The sequence below is a fragment of the Melospiza georgiana genome, chromosome 1 (assembly GCF_028018845.1).
Source record: "Melospiza georgiana isolate bMelGeo1 chromosome 1, bMelGeo1.pri, whole genome shotgun sequence".
NCBI lineage: Eukaryota > Metazoa > Chordata > Aves > Passeriformes > Passerellidae > Melospiza > Melospiza georgiana.
In genome coordinates, this window is record NC_080430.1 from 45,423,911 (window position 1) to 45,442,342 (window position 18,432).

Consider the following 18,432-nt stretch of genomic DNA (forward strand, 5'->3'; position numbering starts at 1 on the left):
GAACCAATTTATTACAGCTATAGGTAAAAAAAATAATACTGAGAAGTAAGACACATTTACACTATTATTAGAAAAAGATGAGAAAGCAGATTCATGATGAGACCTGCTCCAATTTTTACCACATACCCAGGCAGGCCTGGTGCCACTTTCTTTCCTTAGTTTCAGGGCTATAGGCACAGATTTCTGAAATATCTGCACACATGCTGTTTCAAGATCTTCTCTTTTCTATCTTCTCAAATGCTGCACCTTTCAACGTTGTAATGCAAGCACCTGAAGCTTGCAAACATGAAGGACAGACAAGGGGTGGCTTTTGCTTTTTCCCTCGCTCTTATATGTGAAAGCAACAGAAGGAGTTAAATTCTGTAAATGGCTGTAATCTCTTAAGATAACAATCACATGGAGAACAAAGGAGAACTGTAAGTGCACCTATCCCTATGAACAGAGTAATTTCATTGGAAACGAAGGACAAACAAAACAAAACAAAAAGGCTTAAGGAAAGTATTTATTTTAATAAAGTTTGGCATGTTATACACGCCTTTATTTTTCCCTTCCAAATATCCAGGTAGGAAAGTACACAAGAAACTTTAAAACACTGGCTCAGTAAGTCCTTCAAGCATTGCTCCCCTGAGTGTGATGCCTGGATCTACAGACATTTGGCCACAGGGACTCAGGGGAGGAAACAGTTTGGCAGAATGCTGCCATCAGTACTAGAAGGAGCCACAGACCAAATGCAGTAAATCTCAGCCAAACAAGGCAAAGGGAAGAGGGCACAAACAAGTTAACAGCCTGTTACTACAAGGTGTTGAATTATTCCAGGGGAAGTTTTTTGGGTAACACATCAGTTTTAACAAGTAATTTGTACAGAGGTGTTTGAATGGGTTTGGCTCAAAGCACAAAATATAAGACTGTACTGCATTGGGGGGTATCCAGAACAGGTGGGAGATGTGAGTATTCATTCCCATGCTTGTTTTTTTTTGCAGAATTAGAGGAATAACAGACCCAATTGGCTAGAAAGATACCATTTTTGACATTGCTATTGCAAAAAGCAAGCAATTGAGTATAAAGGACTAAATTGCAGTCAGCCATGAACTGATACAATTGTAACAGTTTTCACCTAAAGAATTACTCATAAGCATTCTTCAGAAAATCATTGCTTAAGTTTACTGCAGAAATACAGCTGATTTTAGTACAACAATTTATCATGACTTTTATTGAACATAAGCATAGTACCATGACAGCTGCTTTTTGACATTTCTTGAGTGCTAAGGATTACAGGAATACCAATTTTCATAATAATGGTATAAAAACCCCACAAAAAACAACCAAATCAACCAAACATAAGGGAAAGAAGGCAAATGGAGTACTAGTATTTTCTAATTTTGTGCCTATGTACTTCTCTGGAAAGAAATTATCTGAACAAATTATTATGAAAAGAAGTCTGTGAGATTTTTAAAATTATTTTCTGAAGAGAATATATCCATCAGTAATGACACTCTCAGTTTTACACGTACTGTAAAAATATGTGTCATCTTAAGATGATTCCTTCTCCTCCTCCTTCATTAGAGCAAACATTTGGCCAAAAACAAGTTACATGGCCTCAACTGAAAAATAACCAGAAGTAATGAATCCATTTGAGTGAGGTAAACAAATGATCTTTATTTAGAAAGAATATTTAGCTGACCAATTAGATAAAGTGTACATACACTTAGAGCCCTTATTCTTCCACACTGAAGGACAACCTACCAACAATGTTTATTAGTGGTACCATGTAATTTCAGCACTACTTTGTCACACTGTACGGGTCCTTAAACAGATGTAGTACTTGCCTCTTCAAGAAGACGTGTTACAGCATCTATGTCATTGTATGTTTTAGTCATCTGGCCCACTCTTTCAGCACATAAAACTGCAAAGAAATAAAGCAAAACATTAATCAGACAGGCAGTACCATTGGGGGAGGATCACAGAATATTCTGAACTGGAAACCATGCACTAGGACCACTTAAGTTCAAATCCCATTCATTGCAAGAAATATCTTTCTAAGTTTAGATGTGCTTAAATTTTCATCTAAAGAACTGCTTATGTCAACTTTTGGATGAGCACATCAAGAGCTAAAAACTCAAACCAAACAAAACAACAAACAAACAAAACTCAACCCACCCCCCTACCCCCCCTCCACCCTCAAAAAAATCCAATATTCATGTGATACTGGTAATACAAATGCTCCTCTTGTTACAAGTACTTGCTTTTGTCAGCAGCAGAACAAACTTAAAATGTTAAAACTTTCTTCTCTGAAGAACAATATCTTGATTTTATTTAAAAAATAATCAGGAGGTCAAAACACATGTTCTTAGATATATGATTAGGATTCCATCATGTCACCTACTCATTGCATGGCATGCAGTAGCATTACTCCATGAATAAGCAACTCTCCATTACTGTTAGGGGCACTGTTCATCAGAAAGCGACTAGGTCACATTAAGTTGATAAGAACTGGGTTTATGGTACAAGACAGCAAAGTACGCATGCAAAATAAGAAATGGTTTTGGTAATACCCAGCCACACCACAGCGATCACAGTATCACCCATAGCAAATATTTACTTAGACTGGTTGAGATTGTTAATCATTAAGGTGGAACCAGGAGTTTTGTCAGACTGAAGAAAGTATGAGGAAGTTCAGTCTATCACCATAGGTGATTCTTTAAGAAGCTACAATGACTTATCTAGAAGTCAATAAGTTTTCAAAAAATTCATCAGCTGTCACAGCAAACAACAGCACTTTCTGCTCTACCCTTTTTTTTTTTTTCAAATACACTTTTTCCTCAAACCCTGTAATTCTGGAAAAAAGGGCTGTTAATGAAATTCAGTGGATCACACGGACTATGAGTTATCAGGCTGCAGTAGCCTGAACTGCTCTTCAGGGGATTTACCCTTGGCAATGTCACTTAAGGCTCCGTCTGGCAGATAAGCTAATGTTGTTCCAGTGCACACTAAGGCGGGGGAAGAGACAGATCAGGCCTAATAGGATTTACATATTAAGGAGAAAAAAAAAGCAGAACTGTACAGTAATATTAGCAAGAGACAGTTTGTCACACTAAGGAAACAACACTACCTAATTCATAAATGCACAATCTGCATATAAATAAATATACAGCTGATCACCACTAAGGTACGTTGACATACATCAAATGCAATATTACTTAGACATCTCTTGAAATGTTGGAGGATATTTTTCCCAATTTAAATATCAGAAAGTTGCTTAAATTATGGCAAGAAGTTGAATTTCTTCGTTTATTTTCCCATTTTTCTAATTCTACTTTTGCAGATCACATCCTAATAACATTTATAATATTCATTGACATGAGTACTGCCAGTGAACTCCAAAGAATGCTATACAAAAGTATTCAAAATATAATTGCATTTATCCAAATACTAAGTCTGAAAGTGGCAACAGCAAAAAGTTTATGCTTCAAAGTAATAATCTGACAAACATATCAATAGAAAGAATAACTACCACTGCAGAAGTAAAAACACAGTACATCTTTAAACCACAAGCTATATTACCCAAAAGCAGACTAATACGGATTCCATAGGAAAAAAATGCAGTGACTTGCAAAAAGGGGATTAACAGAAGTTTTCCATAAAAACAGAAGGTATAATGTTCAGAAGACTATTCATCCACACACACAAACTGACATCACCATAAACTCAACTTTGTTTTAAATATACAAAGTTCATAAGTCATGCTATAAAACATCTATCAGAAACCCTGATGCCAGCAGGTTTCCAATACAACCACACACTAAATAGTTCCCCTGGTTACAACATTCCATCACTGCTATAAAATAATATTTGACATTGTCATTAGCAAGCTCATTTAAATTCTGTACCTAGCACTTAACAATCACCAATGAGCAGGACTATGGCAACCTCACACCATCCTGATTCAGGTAAATGTATAACCTTCCTAACAGCCAGGCTGATAAAGGATGGTGTTCCCTCAGACAGAATAAAATCACTCAGTTGGGAGAGTGATAAAGGTTGTTGTGTGGATACTCCCTAGGTTATTCCTTCAGAACTTGCCATTTAAACTTTAACCTGGCAAGGCAATACCACAGCATTATAACAACAGACATTACTAGCAGCAAAATATAATCTGGTCACCAACAGCTTTTATATAGAGAAATTTCATCAAAGTTCTCTTAGTGATTGTCAAAACAGAGATCTTTGTATACTACTCTGCCAGAGTAAAAGGGTTTCAAATCAGAAGTGTCCTTTGATGCACTTCATAAAAGGACCTACATCCAAGTAGAAATAAATTTCAGTAGACCACATATATTAAAATCTGCCAGTCAACTACTATCCATACTACTACTACTACTACATACAATACTGTGGAAACACAGAGCTACTAGCTAAAATGAAGGATTTGCTTTTGGAAGGAGGGCAAACTTGCAAAAAGGTGTTGCTTTCAATTACTCAGAAATCAAGGCTTGAGGGAAAGAGAAGGTGAAAAGTAAGGGGAGAGTGGAATCCAGAAGCATCATTTAAAAAAAAATCCTAAAAAGTGTCTAAATATCTAGTTATTCAGCCTCCACGGACTATAAGATAACATTTGGCCAATTCAGTTTTTACTTCTTAAGTGATCAAAAAATCTATCAGTGAAAAAGACAGACTAATTTGAAAAAATATTTAGAGGTGTTATCAGTGAAGTATGCAGTGGAAAAACATCCCCTCACACGTCACATATGTAATGGATCCTGCATAGTAGGTTTTTAGCCTGATGGATTTTCTGATGAGTATGAGAGCCTGGTAGTGCTGCTGTAGAGTAAAACAAGAGCAAATGAAGGACACTGCCTTGTAATGCAAAACCTGCAGTGCCAAATTACTGACCTCTTTTTGCTCACTCACACATCAGTAGTTTTTTGCTTGAGGGTGATAGGGAGCACTGTGTCTAAGTGCATGGATGCATGCAAACAGCCAAATCAAATATACTTTGCGCTTCTTAGCTTATGGAGAAGGCTGATAGGCAACACAGAAAGAAAGAATAATTAAAAAACCTCACGTATTTTGATAAGTGCTTTGAAGCTAATGTCACAGATCCAAAACAGGAAATAAAGAACAGAGAAAGCTTCCTTCACATTATTTTCATGACCGCTAAATGCATGGTACTGGAGACACATTTGCAGTTCAAAGTATTTGGGCTTTTTTAAAAGCCAAACACGCAAATGGACAAACACTGCACAGATCAAACATTTCCTCTGCCTTAAAGTATCTAGCACCATCTTTATACCATCCTAAAATCTGCAAATTTACTGGTAACAACATTCCTGTGTTTCCCAAAGTAAATACAGTTGAAAGGATGTATCCTGTATTTATTTCTTGTCATCTAGTTAATGGAGCACTGATTCCCAAGGTGAAGATGCACCAGGACATGGAGGAACACATGCACTTTTCTGGATTGCTCCCTGAAAGTCACCCATTCAACAAGTATGCCACTTAGAGTAAAGGATGTTTGCAGGAACAGGAGACAGCCACAGAAGGAAAGGGGAGCAAGAATACCACTATTTGCAGCTTCTATAATGAACCACCACCTGCCAAACAAAGGATTCAAATAGAAGGAGGAAAAAACACCAGATACCACCACAGGTATCCTCAGCTCCTGTTCCCTGCATCCCTCAACACATAGTCCCTCTTCATTTTTGAGACCTATCAACCAAGGATAAACTAATGAAATAAAAGAGCTGCAGCTGCTGAAAAGGAAAGCCCAGCTCTCACTGCACCTCTTCACGTCTATTTCTAACTATTAGGAAACATAAGAGGGTTAACATGCCCCTGTAAAGTTTCACTTTTGGGGCAGATAATACTGACCTGTATAATTTATAGAGTCTAACAGGGAAGGCCTTAGTGCCTGAAGACTTCGACTACCAAAATTTACTTCATCAGAAACTCCATCAGGGAAAATTAATACTGTTTATGGAGCACAGATCTCTTGCCATTTAAACACCCATGCTTCTAAGTGGGTTGGCAATAGGGGGACAGTGGTGGCAGCAGGGGACAGTGCTTTTTTTTCCGTAACAGTTTCCTACCCAAAGCCTTTAACTATGGCAAGGCCTGCTATATTCTTGCTCTCTTGCTCAGTCATGACAAGCCCTGCCTCACAAACAGCTTCTGTCTCGCCCCCCTCTGCTCAGAGCTCTATCCAAACATACACCAAAGATACAATGGCAAGGGCATTGCATCCTGAAGGTTGCACATGGACAGAACACACATGGCAGATCTGACTGAGCTGTGCTCCCTGGTGCCACTTGGCACATGGGAGCCATCAAAGACCCTGGCAGACTCAGACTCCTCAGCTCTTGACAGATTCATTCCTCAAAGGCTGTTTTTACACTCAAAGGATAAAGCACCCACTAAAAATGACAGTTTCAGTTCCAGAGCCACTGATAGTTATGCTTTGGCACAGGTTACTGTGAGCACTACATCAACTTGAGCCAAGCACATGTGGAATTCTGAAACTGTGCCATATTAGGTATATCACCTTTCAAATAAACTCAGGAAAATTAGAGCTGAAATATGCTGTCAGCTGTTACTGATTTTTCACAGTTAAAGATAAATATGGTATCTTCTCCTCCAATGCAGAGGTGTTTTTTACAGCCCTGGTTAAGCTGGGGCAGAGGCTTCAGATCTGCTGTTGCCTGCCACATTTGAGACAGCCCTAAGAGAATACGCACATCTAAAGACCTTAAAAATTTTAAGATACTACTGTCACCTGAGCTTGAAGAATGTGCTTTTGAGTCACACCTTACTAGAAATCCAAATCCTAAGGGAACAGCCCAGCAGTTCCCCCAGCCTCCCCCAGCAGTCCCAAAGCAGGGAGCAGGCCAGTGGCTCCGGAAGGCAGACGGGGAGGTCAGCGATGGCGTGACCCAGGTTAGAGGGATAAGGAGCGGCCACAGCATGCCAGCTGCCTCACAACTGTCAGGTCACACTGTGAGTGAGCTCTGTGCAGGAGTCTGGAAGAACATGATGTTGTGGGAGATACATAATCAGTTAGGAAGTTCAACAGACAATCCAATAGATTCTGATTTTGTCTTCTTCAAATGCTACAGCATGGCTTACTGTAATCTCAATGGCACTGTTTGCAAAATAATCTTTTAATATTAAGCTGCAGGTACTGATTCTTCTGGAAGAAGAGATTTTATCTTACTGTTTAAGGCTATGGTTTAAGGAATGTTTATTTACTGCAGTTTCTCTCATAGGGTACTCAAATAGCTTAGCAAATTCAATATTCAAGCCTTAAATACAAACCTTTGTTATTACCTAAATGCAGGTTCACAAAAAAAGCCCCTTAAAAACAACAAACCACAGCTTTTACTTCTTTTCTAAAGCCTCTGCCTGAAACTTCAGGCAGGGAATAATTTCAAAGTACTTCCTCTAAGTAGGACATGAACTTCATCAAATTTTCTAGTGATGAATGAAAAATCAAGTTGAAAGAAATTTCAAAAAGAGCATCAGACACTTGTTCCTTCTATTAGCATAAACAGATCAAATGTGGTAACTTGGAAAATACAGACACAAAGTGAAATAAGAAAATAAGAAAAAGTCTCTGGAGACAACACCTTAATTCTCTTAATTTCCTTAATGCATACATCATTTACAGACACAGCTCAGGATAGCTCTTTCTTAAAACTGTTTTTGCAGGGTTTTTTACTACTAGCCACTGAATTACTGTCTTGATATTCTCTTCCATTTGTTTTTTTTGGTCAAGAAATGTCTAGACTACAGTCAATGTAATAAATAAATGTGTGAAAGATTTAAATCAGGATCTGGACTGTACATCTTTAAAAATCCTAAAATGAAATTACAAGCCTGTAAGCCACATATTGTCAGCTGTCTCCTTTCTTAGATATATAGTCTTTTCCTATTCCAACTCTTTGGGAGGGAATGGTTGTGCCAAAGCTTTCAAGAATGGCTCCTATCTTTTTTGCTCTAGCATTCACAGATTCCAGAGCTCTGAATGGCCTCCATTGTATTGTATCCTACATTTTCAGTCAGATCCAGAAAGCAGATCTCTGGAATCAGATCCCTGGAGTGTCTGATTTAAGATTTTAATAGTGATCCCAAGACTTTTTTTCTTCTTAATTCAACGGGAGACAGATTCTTTGCCTGCACTTACTAAGTGCTTTAGATAAATAGGACTTTTAAACTACTACATTAGTAAATGGAAATGGCTGCCATCATAGGTCCTATGTAGGTAAGAGTCCTTTCCTGTCCCAGCTGCAAAAGCAAGAATCAAAACACAGTTCCCTTTCAGAAACAGCTGACTCAACAAATCACTAATCAAAGGAAGCTGACAGGTTGTCCTTTCACAGCTCAGGTTCCTTTATGAAGAAAATCTGAGAAGACACTGTCAACAGATATCCCTGAGCAAAGTTTCACTGCAGTCAGCCCCAAGGCCAGCTTATCAAATGAAAGGTAAACATACTGCTGTCAGGCAACTTTACAATTCCAAAGCAATGCCAATTCCAAAGGTGCTTTCCACTCTCATCAAGAGAGCTGACTGCAATGCTGCCAGGCATAACGTTAGTTCCATGACAGGCTCCAGAAACAGCACTCAGGGGAATTACGGCATCTAAACGTCGGCACAGAGAAAAACCTCACTACAGCAAAATGACTATGGAAATAACAGTCAAGAAGTGAGTACACATCCTGCATATGGAATAGGCCAAACAGTTAAGGAGTTCTAATTACACAGTTTTTATCCTCTTCTTTTCAATAACTATAAATGGTTGAAGTGGAGCATATCCTCTGATTTGCTGTTTCTGGTACCAGATTTACAGCCAGATATAGCTAAAATGTTTCCTTTGTTCAGGATGAAAAGGCTACATGCTGGTGTTTCCATCTGCTTTACTTACAGAATGGATTGACTCACCCATTCTCCTAGAGAAATACTACCCTTTGCAAGTACTCCCCTGTGCAAAGATACATAGAAATACCATATATAGGTTTGTGTATCTGTATCTCTGCTACACTGAGTGTGTAGGCGATATGAACACATAGGTGGAGAAGAAAAGGCATCTTTAGAAGACATTTCAAACACATACTGAGCTTTTGAGAGGAAGGCAGTGTAGAAAGACAGGGCTAAATTTATCCCAGATAGAACTCAAATTTTTCTTTCCCCCCCTCAAAATCATTAAGAGCAGCTTCAGACTGTTAGATCTGGATGAAGGGTAAAGTCAGCAGAAAGAACAAGAAGAGCATGATCTATGCCTCAGTAATGATTTAATTGCTAAAATAATAGGAATAAAATATAAAAGATGTCAGCTGGCCTCCCTTGAAAACTTCCTCTCCATCCCAATCCCCACTTTTAAATTTTCTTTTTATCAGTATTTTCTTCAGCACCTTTCTTTTTTACATAGACACACAAATCTGAAAACCAGGTGGGATATTTGATTGTGAGTTTTTACAGGAAAATCCTATGCAATGGCGTTCAAAGAGCATGGTTTATTCACCAAGAAGTCTGGACACAGGAACTGTTAACCATGAGGTGAACAAGGATGTAAATTCACAGCACGTCACATTTTCTGTGCTAACAATCCTTCAAACCATCCCTACGTCAGCTTTACAATAGTTCATTTGGAAGTAACAATTCTCTACCATAAAACTACTGCTTCAGAGAACAATTCACAGCACATGAAATAACAGGAATTGGGCATTTAGCTTTTGCTACCTGAAACCCTGAAGAAGGTTAGATTGGCTGGAAGCAGCCCTAGGACAGATACCCTCTCTATTCAGCAAGTGCACGGGAGGATTTTCAATGCATTCCCATTTCCACCTGAATGGGTCAGTTGCCCATTATTTCTAGAGAGTACAACAGCATTTTTGGGTTGGTTTTTATATTGAAAATTTAAGTCATAAGACACCACACTTGGATTATTTCTGTCTATGCGCTTTCAAATTCATGGATAAGCACAAAATTGCTGCTCTGTTCTAGAAGCACCTGCTGGGACTGACAACCTAAAATATACAGTTTCATAAGACACACACATTTTGTGCATATAAAAAATGCACTACAATCCCAGAGAGAGAAGATTTCCCAATTTCTGTTTTATTATAAAATAGGTATTGCACAGCCTTCATCTGTTGATCATGCCTTTCTTATTTAAAGAAGTATACATAAATTAAGATTTATCTTATTTGGATATTAGACAAATACTTCATCCAAACATACTGGCTACACATGTAAAACACAGAATTTTGTCTATTTAATCCACAAATATCACTCAAATCACTTTTAGGTTGCCATGTGATACCATGAAATATTAAAAACAAAAGGTGAAAAGTACCTTCTTCCAAGATATCAAGGCTCTGCCTGTTAAAAGCACGTTTCCTCTCATTTTCCTTTTCATAGTCATATTCATAACTTTCTTCTTCGTTTACTGACATTGCTGCAGTTATCCCAGATAGACACGAAGCGATGCCTGAGTCTCACAGGCGATGGGAAGTCATTCCCTCGGAGGCTGTGTCTTTGGGCAGAGCAGAGCAAGGTCTCCACAAAGCAGGATACCATCTTTCCTCACTCACATGCTCAGCCAGGGAACTCCGGAGAGACTGACTACTTGTCCTTAGTGCAACAGCTTTGAGTGGTGCAGATGGGGTGGAGGAGGGAAGAGACCATCTGTCTATTAATTACCAGAAGGTTTATGCTGCTTCTCAGACCACCTCTGACGGTAGCCAGTTTTTGCTCAAAAGCCCCACTAACATATTTTGGACAAAGTCAGTGGGCTGAAAGACCCTCCCTGACACTCCTCATATCAACAAGGCTCCCTCTCCTCTGCCCCTGCTCTTAGGAGTGCAGTGGTAGCTTCCCGCAAGTGTCTCAACACGGAAGTCTGACCCAGCCTCTGTCTGTCACACCTGGAGAAGGGTGTGCACCACACAGAGTCATAAATCACCTCTCACCTTGCCCAATGCAGCAAGACCTCACTGGAGCTGTCAACAGCCTGAGCCTGTGCACACACAGCCAATCCCACCCAGCAGGGAGATCTTCATACCCAGGGCTACTGTGCAGTACAGTCTGACTGCAGCACCCACCACACACTAGAACCACTAAGTGAAGAACTGAGCTGGGGAAAGGAGCTTTTTTATTGCTTATATGAAGGAGAGATTGCACTGGTACAAAGAACTTAAATGACGTATCCCATTAGTTGTCATATATTGTGGTTTTCACATTCATTTTTCTCTTCAGTCAGTTGTGGAATGAGAAATACCTCACAAGTCCACATATGGCACCCAAGTGCGTTTTCAGGGGTGCATGCATCTCTTCTTTGTTCAACAAGAAACAAATCTCCTGTGCTCAGACCTCTTTGTGTCCAACAGGCTATGTTTGCTAATCTTGGCTACACACACAGCGCAGGCTAACTTTCTTATTTAACTTATTGTAGCCATAGATATTTAATGTTTGCTAAGTTGCCTCCCTTACTTGCAGTGGCAAGCAGGAGCCCTTTGCTGCTAAAGCGTTCCTATCCACATCATGGGGCAAAGCATTTGCAGGCAAAGTGGGGGCACTGCAAGGCAAAGACACCTCATCATCCTCTGAGGGGACATCACAGCTAGGAACAGACAGACAAACATTACATTACAAGCCAGCAGAATGCAACAGTTTGATTCATGGAACAATTTCACTACTACCATCTCTCTAGTGGTGAGGAAGAACCAGTGGTGGGGTAGTATGAGATGGGAAGCAACTACTTTTACACAATAATGATAAATGATTCTGTTCTATGTTTTAAACTCTTCATATTTACATGCAAACAATGCAATAATGATTATATAAATAACAGCCAAAGGATATGGAATACATGTAAGTGGTTGCTGAGGGAAGAAACACTGATTACTGAATAAAGATTTTGCCACCCAAAGCAACTTGATCTTTGACTGCCAAAATTTACTGCAATATTCAGCAACAGCAATAACCTCAAGAAGTCAGGGGGAAAAATAGGATTATCTCTTTCTCCCTACATCGTTACATTAAAATATGTAATTTTAATAATAATGAGGACTGCTTCTAGTTTCTGATGCTTAGAGTTTTTGTGTCTTCAGTTCTTACCTGTAACAGTGAATCAACTCTTTAAAAAATACTTAAATCAGACAAGGGTCTTAAATACCTACTTGCCATTCAGTGACCATTTATCACATTTCAGTAATAGCTAGAAAATGGAAATTGAGAGAGTAACCAAAACCGTAAGTCATATTAAAAGAATGCAAGAAGCACCTTTTAAAGCCTAGGCACAGAAAAGTCCACCCCTGTCAAACATGATGTGGCTTTAATAATCCTGACAAGCAGACAACAACAGCTAAGTATCCAGTTTATGAGGGACATACTGAAAGGAGGCATGTTGCTGTTCAAAATACATGACAACATAAGGAGAGTAATTGAATATTCCCACAAGCTGGCTTCTGAACCATGACTAATATCAACTTGTACCACACAGGAGGACTCTGACGTTCAAAAGCTGAGAGAAAGTGTTGTAATTCCTATTTTGATATCAGCACATGATAAATGCTGGAGCAAATTTATAATGGGTGGAGAAGGAATGTATGCCCCACCCTCACACTATCAACACATTTTTCATATATTCTGCATTACACCCCCTTAGCAGTGAAGGAACATTTACTTGCTAAAGATTACGAGGCAGGTTTCCAACCAACACCAAACAATAAGCAGTTATGGATTAAAAAAAAATAAAAAGCAGCTGTATTGTATTTCATTCTGAAAATATACAATCTAAACTGGAAAGATTCAAAAGAGATTTTTAATATTTCCTGTAAACACATACCCAAGGACTTAATTAGTATACTACAATGAAGATTCTTTTTAATGGGCTGTCACTGGGAAGTAAATTTGGTGTATTTGCTGCAATCCCCACTCTGAATGAGGACGCTTTACCTCCTGTCAGGAAGCTTGTTAAGGGGGCTGCAGTGCTCTGAGCACACTCCCAGTACAACTGCACTGAGGTACAGAGGATATTCAGCAGCTCTGCCATGAAACAGGAAACACACAAACCAGGAGCTAGTTTGAAGAAGGGTGAGGCTGGACACAATACAAACAAACCCTCCTATCCTGACTCATAATTTCCAAGGAACTCCAATGCATTCAAATCATTTTAATTTTCCTTTATCAATAAAAATATCTAACTTCTGCACAATTAACTGTTACTAACAATGCTCCATCTAGAACAAAGAGATTCTCTGTACGCCAAGTCTAAAAACAGCAGATGAAACGGCAGCACTGGGATTTAAATATGCTGATGAAGAAATGTGGGTATTTTGGGGTGGGCTCTTCAGGGAGGGAGATAAATTGGTTATTGAATGTGTGCTTTCTGTTAATATGTACAGTCAAGTAAAGTTAGTTTGTTCAAATTTTTACAGGTTTCATGTTTCCCACTCTTTCAAAATCCCACACAAAATATCTTCTGTCACTCAACCAAAAGAACAGCATGTTACTCTTGCAGAAAGGGAAAGAAATTGAATTGCTGGGAAAACACTTATCTAGATACTTAGCAGTTGAACAGAATAAAATCAAAAATATCTCTATGCTGCAATGTGTGTTGCCTTATGTGGCTTATGTGACTTGATGAAGAACAGGGAGTCAGTGAAGGAGTAAAGAGAAAGAAGTGGCATGGCAAAAAGCAGAAAACCAGGAAAATGGTATCAACAATTCCATGATTATAAGCAAGGTTCAACTATATTTGTCATGTATAGAGATAAAAGACATGGGAGCACAATAAGATCAACCAGAATGAGCATTTTAGCTGCATACCTATAGGGCAAGGGCTGTTTCAGAAACTGCATGCTAAAGGCATTCATAAGATTCTCCCAGACTTTAGGAGCATACCCAGTGCCAGCATCCAGTGAGATTCAGAGTAACACCAGGGTTACTCTGTCCACAGAGATGGACACAAAAGAGGCCAAAGTATGAGGGAGATGATGGGTCACCACACTAACATAAGCAAGGCAACAATAACTAATCACTTGTAAGAGATCAAGCAGTACAAGATAACATTGTCTACTATTGTTAAAAAGAAAGTTAGTGAGCTTGCTGGTAATTATATCAGTGGAGTGGAAAACAGAATAGAGGAGAGAAGCTCTAAACAATAACTGCAAACATAACAGGTGGTAAAAACATTTCAATGTGAGTGGGAAGAAAATACAGGAAGGGATGCTGGAACAAGATGGAGTGGCTCAGGCAAACATAAAAGTGGTTAGAAGGTTCAGCACGTGTAACAAACCAGGCACACCATGGGTCTGGCAAGGGAAAAAAGGGAAAGACACCATATCCTCCACAAGAAATTGTAAAAACTCAGGGCCAACAAAAGGAGGAGGAAAGATCCAATTGCACATTCACAAAGTCATCTGGAATTGTAGGCAACTGAACTCATGCACTGTTATGAACTGTTGAGCTAGAAATAAACGAGTAATGGAAGAAACCAAAGAAAAGTAATTTTCTCTAAAATCAGTCTGGATTTCTGTAGAAAGCATTGTTCATTAGAAAAATATTGCACTAAAAGAGAGGCAGGGAACAACTATATTCAGAAAAATTTCTGTGAATAAACACTTATCTTTTTGTTTACTTGTTTGGTAGTGTGTGGGGGTTTAGTATAATGCTTTTTTCACCCAAGTTGCATGCAAGATTTTTAAGAATGTATTTTTTTTTTATTAAAAAAACTTAGATGAGCCTAGACTTTTATACTGTTATCTTTCATAATAAGAGTAGAAAAGATTCAGCTTTTCCTCTTTATCACTGATTCTGTCCAAGTCTGCTATGAAAATAGCTACTTTCCCACTCAGGTACAGGCCCAGCTCTTTCCCCAGTCCACCTACACAATATACTTCGTTAACAGCAAGTAAGGTGACAAGCGTCACTCATATTATAAAATATTACACTTGGAAATGTATGTAAAAAGCATAGTGTAGTAGTTATTTATAGAAGTTTCAATTTATTGTAATGTTAGTTAACATCAGTAATTCAAATAGATTGTGACATTTTATTGTCTATTTCCACCTACTCCTACCAAAAATAAACTCTGTGAGTAGCTTATGTAAAAGAATTAATTAATGATTCCGACTCTAGAAAGTCTTTTTAAAGACTTATAAATTGAAAATTTTGAGCATTTTTTCTTTTGCAAGATAATAAAAAATACCACTACCAAATGCAAGTTGAAGACATCATTACTGTCAGTCAGTACAGAAATTTTTTACATCTGAGGCAACAGTGAGTTGCTGCTTTACCTATTAAGTTAAATAATAGCATTAATACTTTACTAATTTTAGACTGTTTTTTTTTTTTTTCTTTGAAGAACAAGAAACCATTTGCTGTTAAAATAATTATTAAATAAAGGAAACCAAATAAAGTCATGGAAATCTGAGTCCCAGAGGCCCTGACAAACAATGTATGAACAGTTTAATGAGAAAAATAATTCTGTAGGATATTACCCCGTGAAGATTCCTATTAGTTTTAATGTACCGCCCACTATTTTCCAATGTCATGTTTATAACAAAGAGTGAGCTGGGTGGGATTCAAAAGTGAATGCACACATACATCTGGAGAGTCCATGTATGGCAGAGAAATTGGCTCTCTAACTGTACTTCAATTTATCTTAAAATAGATATTCAAAACAGGTCAGCTGAGGTGCAACTGCCTATCTCACTATGCTGAATGTAGAAAGAATCTCAGGAAAATTACTCTGGTATCAAAAAAACACATGGCAGAAAAATAAAAAGCCAATCAAGAGGCAGGCATCTCTTTTGATATGTCATCTGCTTAAGGTTTTTGGAAAAGCTCTGTTTTCTACTATAATGATGCCTTTTGTCTGCTACGACAATTACAATACCTTTCTCTGTCAAGGGTAAATGCCAACACTATTTTAAACCCAGTGAACATTCCAGTATCTAAGGCCAAAACTGTGCCTTCCACTGCATCTCTCAAATCTCCCTCTCTCTCACATACCTGAACTCCAAGAAGAAAAAGGAAGCTAAACCTTATAAAATTCTGTGAACCCTGAGACTGCTGTTCACCTGAGAGGCAGAGACAGGACTGACAGCACTGGCCTTCAGCAAGTAAAAACTAATACTTTAATTTTAAAAATAACAGCAATTTTAAAAAATGCAAAAAAGCATTATGCCTTACCTGCTGGAGAGATTATTTCCCTATCAGACATTAAACCCTTCTTTCTCTTAGGGAAGAACTTCCCAAATACTTCAAGCAGACTGCCAGCACATACTCCAGCTGACTCTGCAGATCTCGGCTTATGGAAGAAATATCCTGGGCAGGGGCTCAGCACTGACAGGAAAACCTGTAAGCCCAGAATCCAACCAACCACTACTGTGCACCTGAGGTCCTCATCCCACAAGGTATTTAAATGTTTGCCCAACACCTGTTGCTTATTCCATTACCATGGAACTCCCACAGTGCAGCACACAGCTTAAGACAAAATGGATAAGCAGATCAGCTCTTAGCTCAGACATTCAAGCACACCACCCTTCCATATGACACTTCTACCAGACAGAAAAAAAGATCATAAAAATGAACAACTGAAAAAAAAAATGCTACCGGTGGGAGCTTTAACCTGGGGAAAGCTACAGCTTCTATGGACCATACAACTGGTCTGTTTCTTAAGCTTCTAAAAGCAGGCCAACCCAGGCTGTTACATCATGCAGATTAATCAGATGCTACACTATTTACTAGGGTTAAACTGAGAGGATAAAGGTTACATAATGGATTCAATCCAACTTAAAGTGGTCAGATCTCTCAAATAAATATGCACCTCTTTCTTTGAACACCTAATCAATTAAACATAATAGAAGTTCAAGAGTAACAAGCTTCTGAAACTGCATTCAGTTCTGAAATGGAGGCACATGACACTCAAAAGAACCATAAAAAAACATTCTAATTTTGTCACACTTATCTTGATGCTTCACATTCCCCTCTGGTATTGTAGAGCACTACCATAGAAATATCTCTGTGTATTACATATGTACATTATCCCCTGGGCCTACGCTCCTTCCTGCTTTCTGTGCTTTGCTTCACTGTGATCTTGGACTTGCCTTGTTTAAGCTAAGCTCTCCAGCCAGAATAAAATTCGTGTAAAACTTCTGCATTCCCAAAGGCTCTATCTTGCTTCAGAATGCCATCAAAAAGGGATCTTGATTTTTTTTCTTGCTGCAGAGAATACAGTTTTAGCAATTCCTTACCCTTTCTTGTGTGCCTTCTATCAGAAGCCTGGTGAAAACATTCGGTGTCCTGATACAGAAATAATCACCCTAGCAAACATTACATAAAAATTGCAAATAGCACAAAAGATAATGATTGCCAGAGTTTGTAAATCTTCCAATTCAAAAACTTAACCTGCTCACTTCTAAAAATCTACATTTTTAATGTCTTTCACAGACAAATAACCAGAGAGAAAACACGGACTACCTACTAATACATCAAATATATACATATTACAGGATATTGCTAACACAGAAAAAAACACAGACTTCAAACTTGAACCAATAATCAATATTACCATCAGTATATTTAAAATCACCTCAATTATTGTAGATACAGTTAGCTTTTTGAATATTCTTTCCCCTGCCCAAAGGCAGCTCATACACAGCATATGTTGCTCTGCCACTCCCTTCAGAGAGGAAAAAGCTATACAGCAGTGTCTTGCAGCACACTCACAAGAGATGCCGAGGTGCAAAAGAGGTGCAGGCATCTCTGCTACATCTGGGTGTTGCCTTTTTCTGAGTATTTCCTTTTTAAAACCATTGAATAATGATGCTCCGGTCTTACAAGCTCCGAATTCTGCAACAAGAGACTAGAAAGAAATATTTACCATCCGTGCATTCTTCATAATACCAGTCCAGTTCATAATAATCTGCTTCAATAAATTTCTGCATAGTCAGTATCCTTCAGTGACATGCAGGAGATTTCACTTCGCTGCTAAGGTCAAGTGAAATGCAGCCATGCCTTCCTGCCTTTGCAAAATGCCAGAGCACAAGGCAGCTCACGGGAAGCTGAAAATGAGCTGCACATCTTCACTGAGGCCACAACTAAAATAAAAGAGGGGGGGTGTGGAGGGTGTATTTGGAAGGAAAAAAAAAAAAAAAAAAGAAAAAGGATGCAGAAAGGAAGCAGATAGATGCCCTGGCGGCTCCTCTAATAAAGAAGCTCTGCACAGGAGCCTTGGATGGGTGTTAACAAAATCCTCCTATCAAAAGGCTGATGCGCTGACGTTGGGGACACACACCACCGCCCGGCTGCTTCTAACTCATTCCTTTCCTCCCCTCTCTCCACATCTCTTTCAGGCTAATGTGTTGCCATGGAGATGAGCTGGCTCCAAAAGCGATGCAGAGATGAAGAAAAAGCATTTTGCTGCTTTTGGC

At 38.7% G+C, this 18,432-nt stretch overlaps 1 protein-coding gene across 6 annotated transcripts in view; it reads right to left on the reverse strand.

The window, feature by feature from the left end:
* The window catches only part of TRAK1 (trafficking kinesin protein 1), a 126,629-nt gene that overhangs the window by 37,875 nt on the left and 70,322 nt on the right, over window positions 1–18,432 (reverse strand). For 2 of the 6 annotated variants that reach the window (XM_058042131.1, XM_058042157.1), the window contains exon 4: window positions 1,827–1,903. In XM_058042131.1, coding sequence (XP_057898114.1) covers window positions 1,827–1,877 — 51 coding nt within the window. In that variant the 5' untranslated portion in view covers window positions 1,878–1,903. Of the gene's footprint in view, window positions 1–1,826; window positions 1,904–10,346; window positions 10,448–17,882; window positions 18,214–18,432 lie in introns of those variants that run through there. The other 4 variants (XM_058042149.1, XM_058042173.1, XM_058042140.1 and 1 more) reach the window with 4 other exon arrangements.